Source organism: Eleutherodactylus coqui, chromosome 2, assembly GCF_035609145.1.
Source record: "Eleutherodactylus coqui strain aEleCoq1 chromosome 2, aEleCoq1.hap1, whole genome shotgun sequence".
Classification (NCBI taxonomy): domain Eukaryota; kingdom Metazoa; phylum Chordata; class Amphibia; order Anura; family Eleutherodactylidae; genus Eleutherodactylus; species Eleutherodactylus coqui.
Genome location: NC_089838.1, coordinates 159,530,630 through 159,556,738, shown reverse-complemented (window position 1 = coordinate 159,556,738; position 26,109 = coordinate 159,530,630). Strand labels below are relative to the sequence as shown.

The window sequence follows — 26,109 nt, the reverse complement described above, 5'->3', positions numbered from 1 at the left end:
CTACAAAAGTTGAGACAACTGTTGGAATAGTTTGTTTCCAATTTCAAACCATAATTTGCTTTATGTGCTGCAGAGGAGCAATCCTTCATGTGTTCCCTAAAAAAGCCCTTTTGGTTAAAATTAGAGATGAGTGAATGTACTCGTTAAGGGCGATTTCGCAATCGAGCATCGCTATTTTCGAGTACCTGACTACTCGGGTAAAAACATTAGGGGGCGGCGTGGTGGAGCGGGGGGTAGCAGTGGGGAACAGGGGGGAGCTCTCTCTCTCCCCCCTACTCCCCTCTGCAACCCCCCGACGCCCCCCAAATCTTTTCACCCGAGTAGTCAGGTACTCGAAAATAGCGATGCTCGATTGCGAAATCGCCCTTAACGAGTACGTTCGCTCATCTCTAGTTAAAATCATAAATTCAGACTATTGTACCATTTCAGGTTAAAATTTATAAATAACTTTGTTTTTAATTTTAGAACCATTTTGCTTTTTTTTGCTGAACTTTAATAAAGTATGTTAATGTCAAAATAACTGGAAAATTTGAGGTATTCTAAAACGTTTGACTGGTAGAGTATGTGTATGTGCGTACATTGTGGTAATGCAGTACAAGAGATAGCCTGCAGGGGGCTGGAGAACTACACAGAATAGCCTGCAGGGGGCTGGAGAACTACACAGAATAGCCTGCAGGGGGCTGGAGAACTACACTGAATAGCCTGCAGGGGGCTGGAGAACTACACTGAAGAGCCTGCAGGGGGCTGGAGAGCTACACTGAATAGCCTGCAGGGGGCTGGAGAACTACACTGAATAGCCTGCAGGGGGCTGGAGAACTACACAGAATAGCCTGCAGGGGGCTGGAGAACTACACAGAATAGCCTGCAGGGGGCTGGAGAACAGGCAATACTGAGTGCTGATTAGAAGTGACAGCTGTATGGGTGTGGTTGGAGGAGTTAAGACCTCCAGCCACACTACTGCTGGGGCTACTCCCTGGGACCAGAGATAGCTTAGAAGGAGCTGAGAGGGCTGCAATCCTGGGGTCTGGTGCAGACCAAACTGTAATGCCACAAGCCTGACAGGGAAGGACGCCCCTAGACTGACACCCGGTTGGGTATGGTATTTACCATTGTGGACTGCTTCTGTTTCGCTGACAATTTGCTGCATGTTAGGAGTAGCTGAGAGAACTACTGTCTAGTTAGCACCTTGATGGGCAAGCGTTTATTTTGTTTACTGCACAAGTGTGCTGCCTGTGGTTGCTGTGTTTTCACTGGGTTTTCCTTGCTATTGCTGCATTCAAGGAATGTCTTGCGAGTACTGATGGTTATGTGTAGGGGGGTATCTGGAGATTAGATCAGAGATCTATAGAGAGGGGGCATGTTGTGGGTTGTCTTATATGTCATTGGTGATAACTGGAACTGTATTCTCTGGACAATATCCAGGTATATCAACTTTATCATCAGTTTAAAGGGGTTGTCCCGCGAAACAAAGTGGGGGTATACACTTCTGTATGGCCATATTAATGCACTTTGTAATGTACATTGTGCATTAATTATGAGCCATACAGAAGTTATTCACTTACCTGTTCCGTTGCTGGCGTCCCCGTCTCCATGGTGCCGTCTAATTTTCAGCGTCTAATCGCTAAAGCATTACATCATACTGTGCAGGGGCCGGACAGGCTTCTTTCAAGCCTGTCCGGTCAGATCACGGGACACCGTTTGATAGGCACTCTGCATAGGCAGCCCTGGGGCCTTTCAGAAGGCCCCCTGGCTGCCTAGCAACCACACAGCATCCTGCGAACTTATTGCAGGACACTGTACAGAGCCCCTGAACATCGGGTGCAGGCTATTCTTACAGGCGGCACCAGTTCTAAAGCAGTATCTAAAGTGTTAACAGTTCCGATGAGTGGTGCGGCGTCGGAACGGGTACCGGCTGTAAGAACAGCCTACACCCGACTTGTATGAAGCGGGATCTACCCTCGATTCCGCTCCATACAGGCATTTGTTCAGACATACGAACAAATGTACTTGCTAACAGGCTCCTGGAACGGAACCTGTTCGCAAGTAGGGGACTATCTGTACTATGTACGATGTACATGAAGTAATCAGAAAAGCAGTTCGGCCATCTTTGCTTGTCCGGGCCTGCAGGGTCATTTTAAGTAAACTCCTATTAATATTTAGGTTGTGTACGTGAACCTATTTGTTATTGTCATAATAGAATTACAGAATGATTTGTGGTCTCTGTGAAAAGGCACATGAAGTGGGATATTTAAGAAGGCTTTATGCCAGATAAATGGCATAGATGACATGCAAAAATGGTCTGTTTGTGCAAAAGTTTTGCCCCTTTTGGGACTTCTGCGGGGGAAATAGGCATGGCTTGTTGAGAAGGGGTGTAGCCATCCCGTACCAACAGATTCATGTATAATTTTAATCTTCGCATTCCCAAAACCGTAACGTAATTTTTAAAAAATATTCATTTCTTAAGTTTTTCCCAAGTTTTTTCAAACAGAGCAAAACAGTGAAAGAAAATGAGATATCAAATAAGAGCCGTCTGACGTAACAGACACCTATGAAATAGCACTGTGTTACAAGCAGGGTCTACATAATACTACACGTAGTTGTGAAAAAGCCCTAGAAAGTGCCTCATCCAGGAGGGCTTTTTTTGCAAAATGGATATATAAAAAGTAGTAAAAGTAGCAGTGAATCACGTGACAGGTAAAACACATTTCTGTACAAATAACTTCTTAATTTTTCCATTGACATAGCTGTATGCTGGCTTGTTTTTTGTGGGACAAGGTGCAATTTGGGATTTTTATAATGTATTGTATAACCTGTATTCATTTCTTTTTGAGGGGGATTATAGAAAAAAAAAATCTGTCACTGTTTTATGGATCTCCTTTTTATGCAGTTCAGCATGCAGAATAAGTGTGACAAATTTGTTCCATGGAACAGCATGATTCCGCAGATACCAAGTTTGTACAGGTTTTTATGTGTTGCTATTTTTGTGCACCAAAACGTTTTTTTTAAAGACTTAAGACTAGAGATGAGCGAACGTACTCGGTAAGGGCGATTTCGCAATCGAGCACCGCGATTTTCGAGTACTTCACTACTCGGGTGAAAAGTACTCGGGTGCGCTGTGGGTGAGCGGGGGGTTGCAGCGGGGAGTGGGGGGGTAGGGAGAGAGAGAGGGCTCCCCCCTGTTCCCCGCTGCTACCCCCACTCCCCTCTGCAACCCCCCGCCCCACAGCGCACCCGAGTACTTTTCACCCGAGTAGTGAAGTACTCGAAAATCGCGGTGCTCGATTGCGAAATCGCCCTTACCGAGTACGTTCGCTCATCTCTACTTAAGACCCATTTAGACACAATGATTATCGCTCAAAAGCTGTCTTTTGAGCGATAATCGTTGTGTGTAACTGCTCTTACATCTTGCAGTTTTCGTTAAGCCATCGCTCATCGTTGTCTTTCCGCATGCTGAGTCTCATCAGGAATTCATAGCGGGGTACAGCTGATATCATTGTTTCAGCTGTATCCGGCTCCCTGATAACAGCTGGGTGTGAAGAACAGAGCGGTCCAGCTCTGTTCTCCATATCTGAAACGGAGCACTTGGCTGTATAACAGCCAGGCGCTCCGTGCAGAAAACATCTGGATGCAGAAGACAAGCGGGGCCTTCCACATCCTCCGCTCAGACCGCTCGGCTTTATAAAAGCCAGGCGCTCCGTGCAGAAAACAGCTGGATTCAAAGGCAAGCCGGGACACCCCGCTTGTCTTCTGCATCCTCCGCTCCAAGCGCTTGGCTGTATAACAGCCGGGCGCTCGGAGCGGGGAACAGCTGGATGCAGAAGATAAGCAGGGACACCCCACTTGTCTTCTGCATCCTCCGCTGGCAGCGCAAGGTGATCACTCATCTTGAGCGATCATCTTGGGCTGCAAATGCCACAACAATTATCACTCAAAATTTGCTTAAGCCGCATTTTTTGAGCAAAAATCATTGGGCCTTTACTTGTGTGTCGCTGTATTCCAAGAGCTATAATATTACATTTTTACTTCGACAAAATCCCAAGAGGGCTTGCTTTTTGTAGGATGATCCACTGATTGATCCAGATTTTGGAAACATAATAACATTTTGATCAACTTTTTATTCTATCAGTAGCAAAGACAAACAAAATTTTGCAATTCTGGCATGTTTTTTTTTTATTTGTAACTGCGTACATCTTGCAGCATGTTAATATGTTAAATTATTTCAATGGGTCAGTGTGCTTAAATTTATATAGTTTTTTCTGCAGCTTTTTCATACTTAGAGAAAAAAATGCCTTTTTTTTAATAACCACAAGGACCCTAACTTTTTTTCTGTGTGACAGGCTTTCTTTGTGGAGGGAGTCGTAGTTTTTAAGGGTACCATTTAGTAAATCTTATGAGTTTGATAGCTTTCTATTCCTCTTTTTGTGATGCGATGTATGAAAAATGTTTCTATTTTCGCCATGTTTTTTTTGTTTTGTTTCCATGACTTGCACGAGATGGATTAAATTTAATAATGTACTTTACATACAATTTTTTACACTTTGACTAGAAACCCATAACTTTTGGTCATTTATATAACATGCCACAATACTGAAGTATTGTAGTGTATTGTATTGTCTATGAAGCTAAGAGCTTGTGCCTCATAGGTCAGCGTGGATGCCTACGCTTGCCATAGCAACCCATCAAGACCCCATGATTACATCGCAGGGGGTTCAAATGATGACAGAGAAAGTCCCCTCTCCTGTCAGCCTTTTATAAGCAGTGATCATATTGACCACGGCATGTAAAGACTTAGGCCGCCTGCACACGGGCGGAAATCCCACTGAAAGCCTGCATAGGAGTGCATTACAATACACATTTGTATGCAGACGGCCGCGGTCTGGCCGCACGAAATGTCGCGCGGCAAACAAACCGCGGCATGTCCTATTTTTGTGCGGGGCTCGCAGAGCCTCGCACAGATACGTCACTAACCCGGCCGCCGGCTCTGGTCTGCGCATGCGCCGGCTGCCCGGCAGCCGGCACATGAAAGACCCGGGGCCGCCGGGCGTGGGTGAGTACGTGCTCGTCTCTGCAGGCGTTAGGGTCGGGTCCCGCGGCAAGAATTCTCGCCGCCGGATCCGACCCGCTCGTCTGCAGGCGGCCTTACACAGCAGGGACTGGAAGTGTTACGATCGTGTGGGCAAACTAAGCACGGGCCCCACACGATCATACCCAAGGAGTAGTGGATGCACGCACACAGGTTGCAAGCAACTAACCCTTTGCTACCAGGAGGTTGACATGGTTCTACCTGAGCGAGGACATTGCCCCAATAAGGGCAGCCCAGCGGTCTTCGGATCTCGGCCCTAGCTGATCCTAGGAGCCACGCACCAGAACAGGATACATACACATGCCACATGACAGGGACTGTACAACAGGCCACACAGAGCCAGAATACACAGCATACAGCAGCCAAAATGCAACCACTAGTAACAGATAGGAAGCTGAATTTAAATGCCAGGTATTAGTTGACATTTTGTATAAAACATGAAGGCTAGTAGGCCACTTCACGGCTCCTGGTTATACTGCTAGTCCGTACACTAACCAGGAGTCCAGCAAAATCGGACACAGTTCACAGAGCACGCTGCAATAGGACAGGACACAGATTGCAGGTCATACAGGAAGCTAACACAAAACTGACATAATTTAATCGAACAAACGGATATGAACCAGTAAGACACAGATCACACAGCAAACTTGGAACAGGATTCATGACTGCTTACTCTGAACACTAGATACAGACTGACCAGGAGCTGGGTTTATATGAGAGCACAGACCCAGGAGATTGGCCAGCAGAAAGCACCATACCCAGCCAGCTCAATCAATTAACCCCGAGAGTGCTGCGCTGCCGAAAGTACAGCAGTACAACATGTCTCAGCAGCACACGTAACAGGAAGTTTCTCCAGTTCCTGCTGTTAGAGTAGATGTTGGGCTGTCATTAGTGAGCCAGGTCCCTGCTGCTAATGGCATGGGAGCCTCGTGTCGGTATTTTGTAGCATGTATCAGAATACCGACCCTTAAGGTCCTCCATAAAAAGGCATATGGACGGTCCTAGGGGTTACGCGTATTTGCCTGCACCCACATGCTAAAATCGGATAGGTAAATCTATGTAAATTAGATGTTGACACAGCACAGCTAAAACGTATCTGGGCAGTTAGTAAATTGTTTGTGAACCGCTCATAAATATTATGTAAACCATTTCCAAACAATTTTGAAACATTCATAAACGCAGAAGAAACCTGTTTAGAAATGTTTTTGTAAACAATGTTTCCACAAACCTATTTCTATGTGTAGACTAGGTTTAAGGGGGATTCACACAGGGCAGATTTGCCGCGGTTTTGCCGCAGCAGATCCACCCGCGGCCGCTAATCTCGGGATTAGCCAGCCATGTGGATGAGATTTCTCAGAAATCTCGTTCACACGGGACGGCCAATGCGCTGCGGTAAATCCGGTTGAAACCGCAGCTGTGGCGGCCGCAGCTGCGGCGGCCGCAGCTGCGGTTTCAAAAGATGCAGCATGTCTGTTTACCTTTCCTTTTTTGTTTATTTACGTCGCGGCTGCGCTCTCCTCTATGGGAGCGCCGGCCGCAACGGAAAAGCATGCGGCCGAGCCGCTTCAAAGCCGCCGTGGCTTAAACCGCGGCGGTTGTCCCGGCGGAAATCTTGCGGTTTTTGCTGCGGCCAAACCGCGAGATTTCTGACGGGAATCCGCCCCGTGGGAACCGAGCCTAAGATTACATTATTTATTTAAAATAAGATATTTTGTCTCTGTGAAACCATGTCCCCAAATTTTAAATGCCGCTTGTCAGCATAGAATCCTCCCAACATAGAGAGCTAGAATTATTTTAATTCAACATCTAATGTACAGTAATACCTGTTGATCTATCACGGAGGTAGCACTGGAGGTATTTTTGAAAGTGGTTCCACACATAGGAATTTGTACATACTGAAAAAAATATATATTGTGTATTTCTGCAGTAAAAGTTTTGTTTGTATCCATTAATTCTATTTTACAGAAGCATCACCAACAGTCTTCCTAGTGTACCTCTTCCAAAAGTTCCAAGTTTGACACTAAACCTTCCACAGATACCTAGTTTTTCAGCGCCATCCTGGATGACTTCATTATACGAATCCACGTGTGTAATAAGTGTATTCCTCGTGCATGACTGTTCTGCATGCTGTGGATTTTGACCTCTTGTGTTTGTGTTGTGCAGTTGTTTAGATGCATGGATCGTAATATGTATTGCTCAAAGCTGTGGAGTTGAAGTCACGGAGTCTCAGTTGCGGGTGAAGTCAGTGATGGTAAAAATGTTACAATTCTGGCTTCAAAAACCCCCCAATATTAATACATAATAAGCATCATGTTACTGTACTACTAATTATTACAGAGCTAAAGTTACTTTGTGGAAAAATAGAGAAATCGGTGTCAGAAGTTTGGTTTACTGACTCCACAGCCATGATATTGCTATAGAATTTTAACAATCACTTTTCAGAGTTAATAATTTAAACTTTAAAGGTGTTCTCCAGGACTTAGTTTTTTTTTCATAGGCTCAGAATTAGGTAACATAAAGAAATGCCTGGTTCAGAGACTCCCTGTCCAGCGCTGAAACCCCAGTGCTTGCCTCTCAAAATCGGAAAGAAGCCAGCTGGCGGTTACGTTTCATTCATTGTGCATGTGACCACTTAGCCATTTACAAGCTTCAGCAGCGATGTGACTGCTTGACCAATCACAAGCTTCAGCAGTCGTTTTTCAATGGCCGCTGAAGTCTGTGAATCGCTCAGCAGTTATGAGTACTATCAATAGCACATGACCCTAACAGTCTGTTTCTTCTAAGTTCTGAGCAGCAAACATCAGGCTCCAGCACTAGATGGTGATTTGACTGATTTTTTTTTTCTTTATTTTACACAATTCTGAGCCTGTCCAAAAAGTATTTTAAGTCCTGTAAGAGGCCTTTAGTATTTAACCCTTTGCATTTCTATAAAACAAGTATTGTATCAAGCAAATATAGCAAACTAATAGCTCACCTAGTTACACTTACCGAGAAAGTGAAACATCTCATTACGGTCAAGCTTCTTTCTGAGCGTTGTAACTTATAGAAGGACTTTGAAGAATTCTAGTATCTATTTCTTTAAAAAAAAACTATTTGGAGATAACCTTATGAATCTAGATGCCGTGTCATAGCAAATAATGTCTTTAACTCAAGGCTTTACCTGCAACTGCTGTTCCAATACTGCATGTAACAGTTTCATATTATTACTGATGGAAGACTGTCCATCGCACTTTGATATGTATTGGTTGGTGCTAGAATAGGGTCCTTAAAAAGGCAAGCAGAACTCTGCACGCAATATCAAGTCTTTTGAATGCTGTGATGTTATTTAAGGTAATCCACAGAAGTGACATTTCAGTTCAGAGGACCTTTATCAAACACTGTGAAAAATAGTAGAAAATATATACAGTAAATATAAGATGTCACAAGATACAATAAGCAATGACACACTATGCATAATATAGTAAACTTAGTGATATATTCTTGTCGGTGTAATTGTGAATGAGCATATGGTAGCGTGCCTAAGATACATGTCATATATATATATATATATATATATATATATATATATATATATATATACATATTTTATATATACTATAACAAAATATATACAGTATATACAAAAATATACTGTATAGAGGCTATTACAAAAAAAAGTACAGAACATTCAAGGTAAACAGTAAGTCAATATATTTAATGTGTTTCTCTGAAAATAAGACTCTGTCTTATATTAATTTTTGCCCCAAAAGAGGCGCTAGATCTTACTTTCTGGGGACATCTTATTATACTTACCTAGCAGGCTAGGTCCAGGTCCTTCCCGCTGCTTTCCAGAACCCCGACGCAGTTCCTGCAGTTCTTGTCCGCCTACAAAAGATCACTTCCTGATTAATGGATTCATAAATCCAACCTCCAGGAAGCAATGGCTCTGATTGGGACTTAAGCACTGCTCAGCTAATCAATGCAGTGCTCATTGAACCAATGGCTGTGATTGGTTCATCAAGCATTGCATTAATGGGCTGAGCATTGGTTCAGCGAGTGCTGCATTGCTAGGCTGAGCAGTGCTGGAGAACCAATCAGAGCCATCGTTTCCCGGAGGTGGGATTTATGAATCCCGTAACCAGAAAGTGATCTTCTGTGGGTGGGTGGCAGAGGACTGCAAGAAGTGTCTCGGTGCTCCAGAGAGCAGCAGGAGAGACCTGGATCAAGCCTGCTAGGTAATATGTTCCTTCTTTTTTAATGTAATGCAGATAGGGTTTATTTTCGGGTAGGGCTTATATATCAAGTCTCCAGAAAGTACTGAAAAATCAGGGTAGGGGTTATTTTAAGGGTAGGCCTTATTTGGGGGGAAACGGTTCATATAGGCAGTACGGTAAACAGAAATAGCATAACATGGTGAAACAGTGATGTATATGGGCCACTGTAGCATGCAGTAACACAATGCATTGAAATAAAGGCTTATTTTGTCCACTCTATGGACCTGTAGAGAGCGCCTAATGCATGAGTTAAACATCACGTGATATGTAGTATGGAGATGAACGTGGGGAAGAACATATGCAGAGTAACATAGAAAAAATAAGAATTGATAATCTCCCCCTAGTCTTGAAAACTTATTTGATTTCTATGGAAATGAAAAAGAATTTGTAGATGTATAGTATTGACATGGAGCACTGGAATAGAGTGCATGCCAAATAATATTTTGCCCCTTCAAAGTGGTAGACATGTGTAAATTAAGTGGCATAACCCCCTAAAAATCCATTTTATTTCTGGGCTGTAATACATCAAAGCAGAAGAAACACAAAGGGTGTAAATACTTTTGCAAGGCACTGTATTTTGTTCATATCATATGTGTCTTAGGTACGCTTCCATGTACACGTACACCAATAATATCATTAATTTTTTATGCATGGTGGCCCATTGCTTATACTGTACTTGTATCTTGTAACATCTTGTGGTTATTTACTGTATATATTTTCTACTATATTTCACAGTGTTTGATAAAGGTCCTCTGGACAGAAATGTCGTGTGCGGATTGCCTAACATAAAATCACGGCATTCAAAAGACTTGATGTTGATTGGTTCCAGGACTACCTTTGTATCTTGAAAATATTGTATGTTGAAACTATAAGTCTATGGAAAACTGGTAAGTGATTTTAAAGCCTCAAAATGTCAATCAAATATAGTATGAAAGGAAGATTGGAGACAAATAAGCAGACTGCTAATAACGATAAAGTAAGTCCTCAGATATAAAGCTGTTGGCAACTGTAACTTTTTATTTAGAGGACTGAAGCTTCTTCATGGCCCTGTATAGAATATATACCTGGTCCCTTCACTTGGTGTCCCAAAGCGCAACTCATCCCAACAGAGGTGCAAGAAGCATCATATCCTACTGTAGGGAAGTGATTACTAGACAGCCAATCTGTGCATGCACTTAGGTACTACATGTGTTTTACCAGTGATACGCCCATGCTGATTGGTTGAGTTTTCCTACACAGTGTACGTGCTGTAAATCAGGATTGTCTGTGACGTATGCTGAATCTGGTTGCAAGTTACAATGGCCCAGAATAAAAAACATTGAATTTTGAAAATATTGTATCCTGAGGCCATTATATCTTAAGGGACCACTGTAGTCCATATACAGGTGTAACATGATGTGCAGGGCTCCAATATAAAATTCATATCTGAACATTCGAACAATGAATTCATATGTACCTTTATTTTGATGATGACTTGCTATGTAGAATCTATGTACATTATATTCATTTACAAAGTAAATATAACAATCTGGCATAATTATATGCTTTTACAAAAAAAACAACTCATACACTGCCTTATGTTCATACCTTTTTGTGTGTCTGTGGTGTAACCCAATAGTGATGTGGAGTTGCATTCGCTCTTTTTGAAGCCTCATAGCTATCCCTCAACTTAGTGTGTTAAATCTATGAGTTCTCCAGTATGTAGCAGTAATGTCCCTTTTACATGGGATGACAATCGTCTAAACGACTGCACAAGCGCTGATGTCACCACTAAGGTTGTTAGCGCTCACAGACTTCACTGCTAGATCGTGGGCTTCTCTCTTAGTGCTTCACCACCTATCTTAAGCGTTTACATTAACGAGAAGCCCATGATTCATTAATGGTTTTTATGCCGACTGAAAGTCTGCCATAATGAATAGTAAACGACTTTTTTGGATTTACACTGGACAATTATCGCTCATTTTGGTTAATTTCAACAAATTTTGAGCAATAATCATCCCATGAAAATGACCCTTAAAGGGGTTGTCTGGCCACACAGGGTAAAAATTTTTTTGTATGCTGCTGCTTCCCTTTCAGTAAGGATAGTAACAGACAGCATACAGGGGCTCAAACCGGCAGGCAGATCAGCTGCAATGTCAGTTTCTTACCTTAGAATCTGATCTTCACTGCAGCTTTCAAAGATGGCTCCTCTGTGCTGCCCTCCCACAATGCTCTGCGCTCTCCTTCTTCTGTGTGCACGCTCCCGATGGCAGTAAGAGGCATGAAAAGGCAGGATTTCATGGCCTCCCTCAGCTCACGTCCTAGCCCCGCCCACGACACGCCCACCTCTATTGAACTGCTTTACAGTCTCTCCCCGCCCAGGCCCCGCCCCCTGCTGCATACTATAATCAGAGGGGGTGTGGCCTGGGGAGACTGTGTTATACACTCATGGTTCAGGATAAAATTCTGGCATGAGTGTAAACAGTAGCACTATGTATAGTGAATGGAGAGGGGCGGGGGAGAGCCGAGAGAGAACTCTCCTGCAGCCCCCCACTGCAAGGCTACCTACTGCCCCCCCACCCTGCTAAAGTAAAACAAAACATTTCCCCACACACACATGCCCTCATAGTGCCCCTCCCACAGCGACCCCCCCCTCACAATGACCCCCCCCCAACAGTGCACTCTCCCACAGTGCACTGTTAATGATCCCCCACAGTGCCACAAACAGTGCCCTCTACAGTACCCCCCACAGTGCCCCCCAGTGTCACCCCTACAGTGCCCTCCAAAGTAGCCCCCCTCATTCCCCCCAACCACAGCATTCTCCACAGTCCCCCCTCAACAGTGCCCCCCAGTATTCCCCCCCACAGTGCCCTCCACAGTACCCCCCCTACACATGCCTCCCCCCCAGTGCACTCCAAAGTAGCCCCCCTCCACATGCCCCCCACAGTCCCCCCATCCACAGCGTCCCTATACAGTGCCCCCCTGTGATCTCCCCCACAGAGTCCCCCTTTACAGTGCCCACACACAAGTACACTAACAGCACCCCCTGCCCCTCTCCCCTACAAGTACAGTGATACCTATATATAGATAACACAGGATCCACCATTCACAACAGACACAGCTCACCTCCTCCCCTCCCTGCACAGGCAGGATTATACCGTGTGAAAAATTACTGTGACAGCCCCACGCTACCCCCCCCCCCCCCAGCACGGCAAATTACTGTCACAGGCCCCTCCAGCCCCACGTGACAAATTACTGTGACAGACCACCCCCTCACAGCTACAAGTCTATGTGACTGCACACTCCACCGCTACAAGTCTATGTGACTGCACACTCCACCGCTACAAGTCTATGTGACCGCACACTCCACCGCTACAAGTCTATGTGACCGCACACTCCACCGCTACAAGACTATGTGACCGCACACTCCACCGCTACAAGTCTATGTGACCGCACACTCCACCGCTACAAGTCTATGTGACCGCACACTCCACCGCTACAAGTCTATGTGACCGCACACTCCACCGCTACAAGTCTATGTGACCGCACACTCCACCGCTACAAGTCTATGTGACCGCACACTCCACCGCTACAAGTCTATGTGACCGCGCACACCACCGCTACAAGTCTATGTGACTGCACACTCCACCGCTACAAGTCTATGTGACCGCACACTCCACCGCTACAAGTCTATGTGACTGCACACTCCACCGCGACAAGTCTATGTGACCGCACACTCCACCGCGACAAGTCTATGTGACCGCACACTCCACCGCGACAAGTCTATGTGACCGCACACTCCACCGCGACAAGTCTATGTGACCGCACACTCCACCGCGACAAGTCTATGTGACCGCACACTCCACCACGACAAGTCTATGTGACCGCACACTCCACCGCGACAAGTCTATGTGACCGCACACTCCACCGCGACAAGTCTATGTGACCGCACACTCCACCCCTCAAGTCTGTGTGACCGCACACCCCACCGCGACAAGTCTGTGTGACCGCACACCCCACCGCGACAAGTCTGTGTGACCGCACACTCCACCGCTACAAGTCTATGTGACCGCACACTCCACCGCTACAAGTCTATGTGACCGCACACTCCACCGCTACAAGTCTATGTGACCGCACACTCCACCGCTACAAGTCTATGTGACCGCACACTCCACCGCTACAAGTCTATGTGACCGCACACTCCACCGCTACAAGTCTATGTGACCGCACACTCCACCGCTACAAGTCTGTGACCGCGCACACCACCGCTACAAGTCTATGTGACTGCACACTCCACCGCTACAAGTCTATGTGACCGCACACTCCACCGCTACAAGTCTATGTGACTGCACACTCCACCGCGACAAGTCTATGTGACCGCACACTCCACCGCGACAAGTCTATGTGACCGCACACTCCACCGCGACAAGTCTATGTGACCGCACACTCCACCGCTACAAGTCTATGTGACTGCACACTCCACCGCGACAAGTCTATGTGACCGCACACTCCACCGCGACAAGTCTATGTGACCGCACACTCCACCGCGACAAGTCTATGTGACCGCACACTCCACCGCGACAAGTCTATGTGACCGCACACTCCACCGCGACAAGTCTATGTGACCGCACACTCCACCCCTCAAGTCTGTGTGACCGCACACCCCACCGCGACAAGTCTGTGTGACCGCACACCCCACCGCGACAAGTCTGTGTGACCGCACACCCCACCGCGACAAGTCTGTGTGACCGCACACCCCACCGCGACAAGTCTGTGTGACCGCACACCCCACCGCGACAAGTCTGTGTGACCGCACACCCCACCGCGACAAGTCTGTGTGACCGCACACCCCACCGCGACAAGTCTGTGTGACCGCACACTCCACCGTGACAAGTCTGTGTGACCGCACCCCCCCCCCCCCCCCCTCGCGACTTCTGACAGCCGGGTCTCCTGACATCACTAGCACACACACACATCACTGCATCACAAATTGCTATTTATAAATTGCGGAAAGCGTAGTGATTACCTTGTGGGAATTGTAATATTGACAATATTGGTTATCAACCCAGCTTACTCAAGCTCTTTAAGTGGGGAAATGCCTTAAGTCATATTGCACTGCTCCTGCAGGAGATGCCCAATACAATAGCAAGCTGTGTAGAGAAAATAAAGTATCGCAGCGATGCAGCTAGGGTTAATCATTAGTAAAATACTCTTCAGTGTTTTACTAATGTAGATGTTTCTGTTAAGATATAACTAGGGATTTGTTTGATATTTCTGATTTTATACTTATGATTATTTAAAAGTTAGGTTTTATTGAACTCATGTAATCCCTCATGGTGGGTCTCGGGTCTACAATAGTAAAATGCTCTCACTCCATGACAATTTAGACAACTATTTTCCAGATTCTTTTATCTTAAGACATGGGGGAACATTCTCTTCTCCTCTCTGGGATGCTGGAAATGTCAGGTTTTATTGACTTATGATATGACAAATGGGGGATAATTCCTGCTGGTCACTGGGAAACATTTTATATACATCAAGATAGAAGAAAAAAAAATTCCCTTCACTGCGCTTAAAATGGAAGTACCTGGAATAAATCTCCAACATTGACTATATTGGACGCATGAAGCGTCATCAAGATGCGCTCTAATGGCGCCGCACCTGCAGGAGAGACGAAGGATTTCCCTGGGGCCAATCAACCATATGGGATGGTATGTACACTATTTAAGACATCATGTGTGTTATCTATACATGCTTGAGAAAGGCGGTTCTTTCCGCCGAAACGCATTGCATGCACTTGTTCCTATTTTATTTTTATCTTGTTAGTTTGACCGCATTAGGGGTCTTTTTTACTATTGGTTTTAACCAATAAAACTCATTCTTTATGGAATATAGTCAATGTTGGAGATTAATTCAAAGTACTTCCATTTGAAGCGCAGTGAAGGGAATTTTTTTTCTTCTATCTTGCTGTTATTTACCCGTTTCCTGTGCGATATCGGGTTATCCTACGCTGCTGCTCTCCAAGTCATTGGATTTTTTTGAGTATCTTCAAAAAGAAACCATTATAAGTAAACCCGGATCTACGGGTGCAGGCGTGTTGCTTAGGTAGCACGCTCTGCACCAGGTGAGTCAATCTGTACTTAACCCTTTTTCCAGCTGTATGTCAGGCGCTCTCCCTGAGTATTATTTTATATACATGTCATACATTTTGTGTGCATAAAATTATGGACTTTGCTGTACTTGGTCATTTAGAATTGTGATCTATAATTAGGTGATATGGTAGCTCACAATCATTTATATTATACAGTTTATAATTCTTGTAACAGTCTCTGGCACCTATTGCATGCAGGGACAAAGGCTTATTAATAGCCGAAACATCGGACTGTGCTGTTCTGCATATACTTGCGATGGAATAAAGAAACTCCATTTGGGACACTGCAACGCATCTCTTTATGCTGCTGGCCTTATTTATTTGGATCTTAAGAAGCTGATAGTAATCATTGCTCTAATCCCGGGCTTCACGGTCCTTCTTTTTTTTTCTACTCACCTTCCAGAATATGGCATTGTCTGGGTCTCACCATTTGTTATAGTCTTTGTCAAAATATTTAATTCCAGTTACAGAGACCTTAATATAGATTACAGATAGTGGGGATGGGGCTTGCCACTTTCTCATGCTGCCTATGGAAGGCTATGGAAGGGTCGGGGAGAAGGACAGAGCTGCAGGAGAGGCTCTCACAGCTGTACTGCTGCAGCTAATAGTGTTTACTGTCTCGCAGTTACTGGTATCAAAACTACATAGTAGGACTCTATAATGTCCTCTATGATGCTGTTACTTATGAGGGTGTGCTGTAGAGAAGATATGCTTACATGTGTGTATTGTATGGTGGCTAGTATAACAATTAGTCTCAACCCTCCAGCTCTGGAAAGACTCAAAATTAGGGATACAGCCTGAGAAATGGCATATACAAATTACATAATGGCCAAAAAAAATTGCTGCTACTCATATACACATGGGAGCTTATTCTGAAAAATCAGCTGAAATGATAGGTTAGACAGTTTGTTCATCCTGGGACTCAACTGAACAAGGGCATGTTTACACAAAAAGAATATAGAGCTAAAAAACACACTTTTCAAAATTAGCTATGGTGTTCAAAATGGGCTTGGCAGTAGGTGAAGGTTTTTGCATTGTTGTTTGTGTTACTTCCTATGAAAGAATAGTGAATCCTTGGAAATTTAAGCTTCCTGTATGGGTCTGGATGCTGACATTTTTAAATTTATTAGCTTTTTTAATGTGCTGGTGTTGTAGATTTCAATATTTTTGTAATTTTTTGTAATATGTTAACATCTTAGAGTTTTGCTCAGTAATTGTTAGGCTAGAGATGTTACATTGTGGTATTGTTCCTTTGGGCATTATTTAGGACACATTTGTTGTTTTACTAGAATGTATTGAGCATTTACATTTCTGAATGGCAACTATTGATGGTAATATCATCCTCCGGTAACAGTCTGGTACAAGGGATTGGGTTATCAACTTGCACACATGGTGGTTTGCAGCATGGGGATTTCTGGCATGCTGCCGTTAATTGCAGATCCCCTGGAGACAAATGTTGTAGTTGTTGGTATAATACAAACACAAATTACTGATCAGTTCAGTTGAAAATTCAATGTTGAATAATGCCTGCTGTAGTTTAAAGGGTTTCGATTTAAAGTTTAAAATAAAACTAATTATAATAGAAATTGTTTGACACGCGCTAGGTCAAATATACCGATTAACTATTAAAAAGTGATAATGCACTGCGTGTAAGTATAATTACAGATCACAAATTTAGAATTAAGTAAATCAGTGTAAAATACCCAAAAAGTTTGTTTTACCACAAAAAATTTAAAAAAAAAAAAAAAAAAAAAGAGTTTTTTTTAATGAATGTGAAGCGTTGAAGTCTATTTTTATACAGCGGCTGAGATATGTAGTTGGCTCGTATGAATTTGCATATAATTGAGGACATTTTGACAGAATTAGAAAAGTGTAGTTTCTGCCGAAAGTGAGTTATTGGCAACACTGGTCTAATACTGAGGGCTTCTATGCAGACAGAGGTGGATATGGGCAAGAAACATTTCAAAATGGCCACTGTTAGCTGGACCCTTTCAGGAGAAGTACATTTTCCAGTGGCGGAAGGTGGGGAAAGATTGGATAAGCGACTTATTCAAAACTGGATATGTACGGTACGTGGAATTTTGTAGATAGTGTTTTGCAGACACTTAGGTCTCTAGCACAATAGCCACGAGTGTGAGTAGCACCCAAGTGACTCAGGCGAAGCTTGCATCTGACAGCAGATGGACACAACACACTGTCATGTCCTGTTTTTGTTTGTGAAATGGATGGGATTAGGACATGCCATGAATTTTTTTCACATAAACACTCAGGCTGTATGAAAAACCGTCAATGTGCATAGCCTTATAGGCCTATAATGGGGCTGCACCTCAATACTGTAGTGTGCATCTAGCCTTAGTCATTGTTTTAAGCAAGTACTGCAATTTTTTGGACTATGAGACACACTTTTAAGCAACTGCCTTACTACTAGACACTTTTAAGCAACATGAGATTTCGCTAAAAATCCCCTAAATGTTATAGATCAGAGACAGGGATAGCGACTAACCCCTCTGACTGCCTCCCCAATGATCCAATAAAGGGCTCTGCCGGCTTACCAAATGTAAGCTGAAGAACTTTTCATGATGTCACAATCATGTGACTAATCCTGCTGTGGAAGAGGACTGTAGTCGTATACAGAAGTAAGAAGACTGACATTAAAAGTAGTGCAGGAAGGTTATCACTATCAATAAAGCCAGTGTGTAAGGTGCGTGTGTGTTTATGTATGCAGCAGTGCTATGTGTGCATAGTCACGGGTGGCCTGGGCAGGGGGGCATGTGCTCTCCTGGGCTGACCCACTTAACAAATGTTTTGGGCTGCTAAGCCCAATGTTCTGCATTGTGACCACGAGTTACACTGCGGCTGCACTGAAACCCGCAGCCAATTTCCTCACTGACAGGCATTGCCGTCCACCAGCTGCATGAGTGTGTGGGATAAGATAAAGCCAGCACATACTTACCTCCTGCAGTCCTCACCGCTCTCTTCCTAATAGAGTTTGATGTACATTTTTTTGCTGTGGAAAATATGCACCAAATATTCCACATGTGAATGCACCCCCTGAAGATGATGTCCAAGTAATGTTTTTTTTAATTCATGCTCCCAATGGCCAAACATAATAAAAGATCTTATACTCACTAATCCTGGGTCAGTGCAGCTCCAGCACCATAGCTGCCATTCTTCCGCCTGACTCCACAGACTGCTGCATTTAAGCGCTGAGGTCTGCGATTGGCTGCAGCAGATTCTGTCGTTCCATTCTCTGACTCCTTTTGCAGATTGTAAATAGACCCAGCACGGAGTTTGGAGGTACAGCGCTCCAAGTATGGGGAGCCAGGAGAAGTTAGTATAAGATCTTTAATTATGTTTGGTCAATGGGAGCACAAATTAAAAAAAAAAAATTACATGGACATCATCTTCAGGGGTGCATTCACATGTAGCATATTTGGTGCATACTTTCCACAGCAAAATAATGTGGGGTGCCACAGGGTTCAGTATTGGGCCCCATTCTGTTCAATATATTTTTCAACGACCTGATAGAGGGACTGCATAGTAAAATATCAATATTTGCAGATGACACAAAATTATACAATATAATTAATGCAACGGAGGACAATGTGCGGCTACAAACGGACCTGGATAAGCTGGGGGCTTGGGCAGAAAATGGCAAATGAAGTTCAATGTTGAGAAATGTAAGGTTATGTACATGGGAGAAACGGATATCACCAATATACAGTTAATGGGGTACCGCTAGGGAAAAGTGATATGGAAAAAGACCTGGGGGTACTAGTGGATTGTAGACTAAACTGGAGTAACCAATGCCAGTCAGCTGCTGCAAAGGCAAATAAAGTCTTGGGGTGCATTAAAAGAGGTATAGGGGTAAGGACGAGAACATTATCCTTCCATTATATAAGGCACTAGTCAGGCCTCACATGGAATACTGCGTACAGTTCTGGTCACCGGTGCTCAGGAAAGATGTTCCAGTACTGGAGGGGGTTCAAAGAAGAGCAACTAAACTAATACATGGAATGATGGGACTGAAATACCCAGAGAGGCTATCAATAGCAATGTATAAATACATGAGGGGACAATACAAGGATCTCTCCCATGATCTTTTATACCCAGGACTACGACGATAACAAGAGGGCATCTGCAACGTTTAGAAGAAAGCAGGTTTCATCACCAACATAGAAGGGGATTCTTTACTGTAAGAGCAGTGAGACTGTGGAACTCTCTGCCGGAGGAAGTGGTGATGGCAAAATCCATAGAGGAGTTAAAAAGGGGACTTGATGTCTTTCTGGAGAGGAAGGATATTATAGGTTATAAATCTTAGGTTAATTGTCAATCCAGGTATACAGGCAGGTAGGAACTATTAGGGGTTGATCCAGGGAACAGTCTGATTGCCATTAGGGAGTCGGGAAGGAATTTTTTCCCCAAAAAGGGCTAATTGGCTTCTGCTCTTGGGGTTTTTTGCCTTCCTCTGGATTAACAACACAGGAGGATAAACAGGCTGGACTAGATGGACATTGTCTTCATTCGGCCTTACGAACTATGTTACTATGTTAAAAAAAAAAGAAAGCTCTGACATCCCCTTTAAGGCCAGCTTCACCTGCGCATATTACAAATGCATTTTTACATTCGTAATATGGATGCATGTCCCAAAACAGCCATAATCATAAACAATATAATCTTAGATCCATCTGGTACTGTCAGTAGGCAGATAATTGGACCAGGACACTTGTCTGTATTATGAGTGCAAAGCTATGTCCATAATATTCTCATTGAAACTTGCCATATAGAAAACGGGTACAGTTCTTGGTTCTGTTGCCATATTTTATGAGCTCATGTCTGGTGCCGTATTAAAGGGGTTGTCCGGCGCCGAAACGGGTTTTGTTTTTTTTCAATAGGCCCCCCGTTCGGCACGAGACAAACCCAATGCATGTGTTAAAAGAAAAACCGTTTTGTACTTACCCGAATCCCCGCGCTGCGGCGACTTCTTCCTTACCTTAGCAAGATGGCCGCCGGGATCTTCACCCACGATGCACCGCGGGTCTTCTCCCATGGTGCACCGTGGGCTCTGTGCGGTCCATTGCCGATTCCAGCCTCCTGATTGGCTGGAATCGGCACACGTGACGGGGCGGAGCTACGAGGACCAGCTCTCCGGCACGAGCGGCCCCATTCACCACGGAGAAGACCGGACTGCGCAAGCGCGTCTAATCGGGCGATTAGACGCTGAAATTAGACGGCACCATGGAGACGAGGACGCTAGCAACGGAACAGGTAAGTGAATAACTTCTGTATGGCTCATAATTAATGCACGATGTACATTAGAAAGTGCATTAATATGGCCATACAGAAGTGTATAACCCCACTTGCTTTCGCGGGACAACCCCTTTAATGGTATGAACTTGGTTCTGGTCCCATATTTATGGTATGAGCTTGTTTCTGGTGCTGTATATATGTACTGAGGTTGGTTATAATACTTAATTTATGTCAAATTGATGAATAGATTAAGGCTCAAAACCCATGTTGTGGCTGGCTGCACATGGTTAATCAACTCCCACACACTGTACCCAATGGCTGCACAATTTTGCTGGTAATCTGTGTGGCCGCTGCGGGTGAGCATGGTTTGGCTGAGTGCTGCTAACCTGACCATGTGTTTCCACCTTTAGTGTGGGCTGCTGCTCATTGGCCAGTGCTATGTACTTGTCCCCACAGTCCAAAATTTGAAAGCCCCTGTTGTATATAATGTATATGCAGCAGACCTGTGTGGTTGTATTAAGGTGTGTTTTGCAGAGCTGTTGTATATGGTGTACAGAGTTGTGCATGTGTGTATGGGTGTTCTGCAGTGTTGCATGTGTATTTGTATTCTGCACTATTGTGTTTGTAATGTGGTTCACCAAATATAATAAGGAAACTATCATATGTGCACCATTGTTTGAATGGTCAGAAGATTGACAGTTTAAAGGGTTATCTGGGATATCTGTTTTTTCAAAAACTGGCTGAGCATGCAGTATAAACATAACAGAAGACATTTGCACCTTCCCCTCTCCCTCTGCTCCCTTACCGCAGGCGCCTATTTCCCACTGTTTTGAACATAGTCCAATCTTGTCCATCTCCTTATTCCATGGTCTCCCAATAAAAAAAAGCACCCAGAGAATGGGAGTAATTGAACTAAGCAGCAGCATATGTGAAAAAGACTTGGGTATACTAATAGATCACAGACTGAACATGAGTCAACAGGGTGATGCAGCAGCCAAAAAGGCAAACCCAATTCTGGGATGTATTAAGAGAAGAATAGTCTAGATCACATGAGGTAATTATCCCCCTTCGCTTTTCCTTAGTCAGAACTCATCTGGAATACTGTGTCCAGTTCTGGGCTCTCCAATAAAAAAAGATAAATATATAGACAAACTGGAGCAGGTTCAGAGAAGCGCTACCAGGATGGTGAGCGGTCTGCAAACCATGCCCTATGAGGAACAGTTAAAGGATCTAGGAGTGTTTAACTTGCAAAAAAGAAGGCTAAGAAGAGACTTAATAGCTGTCTACAAATACCTGAAGGGCTGTCACAGTGCAGAGGGATCAGCCCTACTTTCATTTGCAAATCAAAAGACTAGAAGCAATGAAATGAAACTGAAAGAAAGAAGTCACCGATTAGAAATTAGGAAAAACTTGTTGAGGTGATCAATGAGTGGAACAGGCTGCCACAAGGGGAGGTGAGTTTTGCTTCAATGGAGGTCTGCAAATAGAGACTGGACAGACATCTGTCTGGGATTATTCAGTGAATCCTGCATTGAGCAGGGGGTTAGACCCGATGACCCTGTGGGTCCTTTCCAACTCTACAATACCATGATACTATATATGACCTGATGGCGGTGACATCTTTACCAGAAAATGAAGTTCAGCAAGCAGCTATCAGAACCAGAGTAGCAGGGAAGTTACTTGTGTCTTCTGTTATGTTGGATGTAGGATGAGCTGGTTTTTGAAAAAATGTTTTAGATAATCCCTATAGGTTTTAACTCCGATTTCTAAACCTTGAACATCAGAGTTAGTAGCAGTAACCCCTCTACTTCCTTTGACCACCAAATATGTTTTATTCTGTGTAGAATATTTCTTTTCCTTTTTTCTACTGTGTAAACCTAGAGGGTGTCTTATAGTACGAAAAATATGGTAATTACCCCAGAGAATTACATTTTCAACATCATCCTGATTTTACATGCGCATGTAAACTTTCAAGCTTAATTTTCTTGTAACTTCATACGTATTTCCAGGATGTCAATGTATAGTGCTGTGCAAAGTGTTAAGGCACATGTGGATAAAATGCTTCAAAGTAAAAATGCTTTGAAAACTAGAAGTGTTAATAGTTTTTGTGTCAATTAACAAAATGCAAAGGGAATGCACAAAAAGAGAAATCTAAATCCCATTAATATTTGGTGTGACCACCCTTTGTCTTCAAAACGGCATTAATTCTTCTATGTACACTTGTACAAAATCAGGGATTTTTGTATGATTATAGTCAGGTGCATGACTAACCAGAGGTAATAATTATCATCATTTTCACTTGGTTGTAACAGTCATAAAGAGAAAAAAAAAGAGCGGTGTAGGAGGCTGAAAACTGGGTGAGGAACAGCTAAACTCTGCTACAGAGGTTGGCAAGACTGACCACAGCAACAAGACTGCATCAGCAAGGTCTCTCCCAGGCAAATATTTCAAAGCAGACTGGGTATCAAGATGTGCTGTTCAAGCTGTTTTGAAAAAGTACAATGAAACTGGCAACATGGGGGACTGTAGATGTAGTAGTGGTCAGCCAAGAAAACCTAGTACAGCAGATGAAGGACACTCATGCTTGCTTCCCTTCGAAACTGAAAGATGTCTAGCAGTACCATCATCTCAGAACTAGCAGAAACAAGTGGGTTCCAGGTGCACCCATGTACTGTTTTTCGAAGTCTGGCCAAATGTGGTCTTTATGGAGGAATTGTGGCCAGAAAGCCATAACTTCAACATAGGCCAAGCTACTCAACTGTGCACAAAAACATAGGAACTGGAGTGCAGAAAAAGAACAGCAGGTACTCTGGACTGATGACTTAGGCCGCCTGCAGACGAGCGGGTCGGATCTGGCGGCGAGAATTCTCGCCGCGGGACCCGAGCGCCTGCAGGAGGGAGCACGTACTCACCCGCGCCCGGCGGCCCCGGTTCTTTCATGTGCCGGCTGCGGGGCAGCTGGCGCATGCGCAGACCGGAGCCGCCGGCTGCGTGAGTGACGTTTCTGTGCGGGGCTCGCAAAGCCCCGCACAAAAATAAAACATGCCGCGATTTGTTTGCCGGGCAACATTTCGTGCGGCCAAACCGCGGCCGTCTGCATAGGATTGCGTTTGTTAACGCAATCCTATGCAGGCTTTGAGCGGTGGAAATCCCGCGGGATTTCCGCTCGTCTGCAGGCGGCCTAAAAATGTGAAATTTTCATCTGTAGAAGAAGGTAATTTGTTCGCCAAAGGGCTGAAGAGCAGTACAATGAGTGTTTGCAGGCTACAGTGAAGCATGGTGGGGAGGTTCATTGCAAACTGAGTTAGTCAGGATTACTAACTGCTGATAAATATAGGCAGATACATATCCATCATGCAGCACTATCAGAGAGGTGTCTGATTAACTCCAAATTTATTCTGCAGCTGGACAACAACCCCAAACATAAAGCCAGTGTCATTAACAACTATCTTCAGAGTAAAAAAAAAAAAACAAGGCATCCTGAAAGTGATGATCTGGCCCCCCACAGAGTCCTGATCTCAACATCATACAGTCTGTCTGGGATTACATAAAGAGACAGAAGAATTTTAGCAAGTCTACATCCTATAGAAGATCAGTGGTTAGTTCTCCAAGATGTTTGGAACAACCTTCCTGCTGAGTTCCTTCAAAAACTGTGTTCAAGTGTACTTTAGAGAATTGATGGTGTTTTGAAGGAGGAGGGTGGTGACACCAAATATTGATGTGAGTTAGGCCTCATGCAGATGGCCGGGTCGGATCGAGCTGCGAGAATTTTCGCAGCGGTATGCGAGAAATGCCCATGCAGTGACCCCCGCAGCTCGTCTCCTCCGCTCTGCTATGGCACATGCACAGAGCAGAGCCCGCGCGTCAGAGGTGCTTGCACAGACATATGACATTCCACAATTTGTTTACCGTGCGAGTTTTCACGCAATCAACTCGCAGACGTCTGCATAGGTTTGCATAAACTCATGCAATCCGATGGCAATGTGCACGGGCGGAAATTCTGCAGGAAATCTTGCCGTTGAATTTATGCCCGTGTGCATTCACCCTAAGATCTCTCTTTGTTTATTAACTTTGTAGTTTAACTGATTAAAATAAACTGTTAACACTTCTATTTTTGAAAGCATTCTTAGGGCGCCCACCCACTGGCGTTTTTTTTCACTGCGAAATTCGCAGGTTTTTTTTTTCTGCAGGGGGTCTATGGGACTTGTAATGTAAAAATCGCGATCGTGCAAAATCGCGATTTACCGCGATATCGCGATTTTGCGCGATTTTAGCTTTGCATGTCCCATAGCCCAAAGACCCCTGCAGAAAAAATAAACGCTGCGAATTTCGCAGTAAAAAAACGCTAGTGGGTGGGCACCCTTACTTTGCAGCATTTTTTCAATATGTGCCTAAAACATTTGCACAGCACTGTATATATTTGTGTATGTGTGTATATATACTAATGTGTGTGTATGTGTGTGTGTATATATATATATATATATATATATGTGTGTGTGTATATATATATATATATATATATATATATATAAATAAAACATATTACAAAATGTGATCTGTTGATGTAAATTATACTCCTACATGTTTGTTTTTGTTGCCTTGTGTATATATTTCTTCAGATCCGTCAATTTAGTCAATATATCACCTGTCCTTTTTTATGTTTAATTATAGTTTTTTATGTTGTTTTTAAGTGGTTCTTTTATAATGGTACATTTGGGGCATGTGATCCTCAGGTTTGGGAGCTATTAAGGAGTGTCATCTGCCATGTGAAGTGTTCTGTGTTTTGCTATGATTGCTGATTGGTCTACTGGGAATTTCAACTCAAGGGATAACTTGGCTAGACTTTTAGATCCCTGCATATTTGCTGGCATTGAAAGTGACAAAGCAAATAACCTTAAAGAAAAGGTGGATATTGGCAGGAAAAATCATTTGAATTGGCGAAGTGCATTTACTTTTGTTTTTGTTGCTTAGCATATCATTTTTGTAACTTAAGCACGTAAACACTTACTTAAATTTGACCTTTTCTAGTTATGCCTCTGCATTGAATGATGTATAATTTAATTTAATTTTGATGGTCTTTTTTTTCTTTCCAAGTTGCTACATTAAAAGTTAATGTACTGATTTTTCTACCTGGACAAAAATATTTGCGCTTTAACTAAATCATTTACATTCCTCTTTTTAAGTCCCATTTAGACTGAAAGATGATCGCTCAAATGACAGTTTTGAGCGATTATCTTTGCATAACTCTAAGTAACTAATTAGCTACTAAAGAGCGATGCAGGCAGAGCGGGACACCGCCGCTATCGCTCGACGAACAGTACAGCAGTTTTGTGGAAACACACAGCTGCATTATTCTCCGCGCTTACAGCTCATGTCCCGCTGTGAACTACCAG

General features: G+C 43.8%; 1 protein-coding gene across 6 annotated transcripts in view; it reads left to right on the top strand.

Annotated features, from left to right (window-relative positions):
• Nucleotides 1-26,109, top strand: part of CADPS2 (calcium dependent secretion activator 2) — a 458,085-nt gene that overhangs the window by 323,959 nt on the left and 108,017 nt on the right. For 4 of the 6 annotated variants that reach the window (XM_066591844.1, XM_066591843.1, XM_066591845.1 and 1 more), the window contains exon 20: nucleotides 7,049-7,168. The exons of the other annotated variants lie outside the window; for them this stretch is intronic. In XM_066591844.1, coding sequence (XP_066447941.1) covers nucleotides 7,049-7,168 — 120 coding nt within the window. The remainder of the gene's footprint in view (nucleotides 1-7,048; nucleotides 7,169-26,109) is intronic. 6 annotated transcript variants of the gene reach the window in all.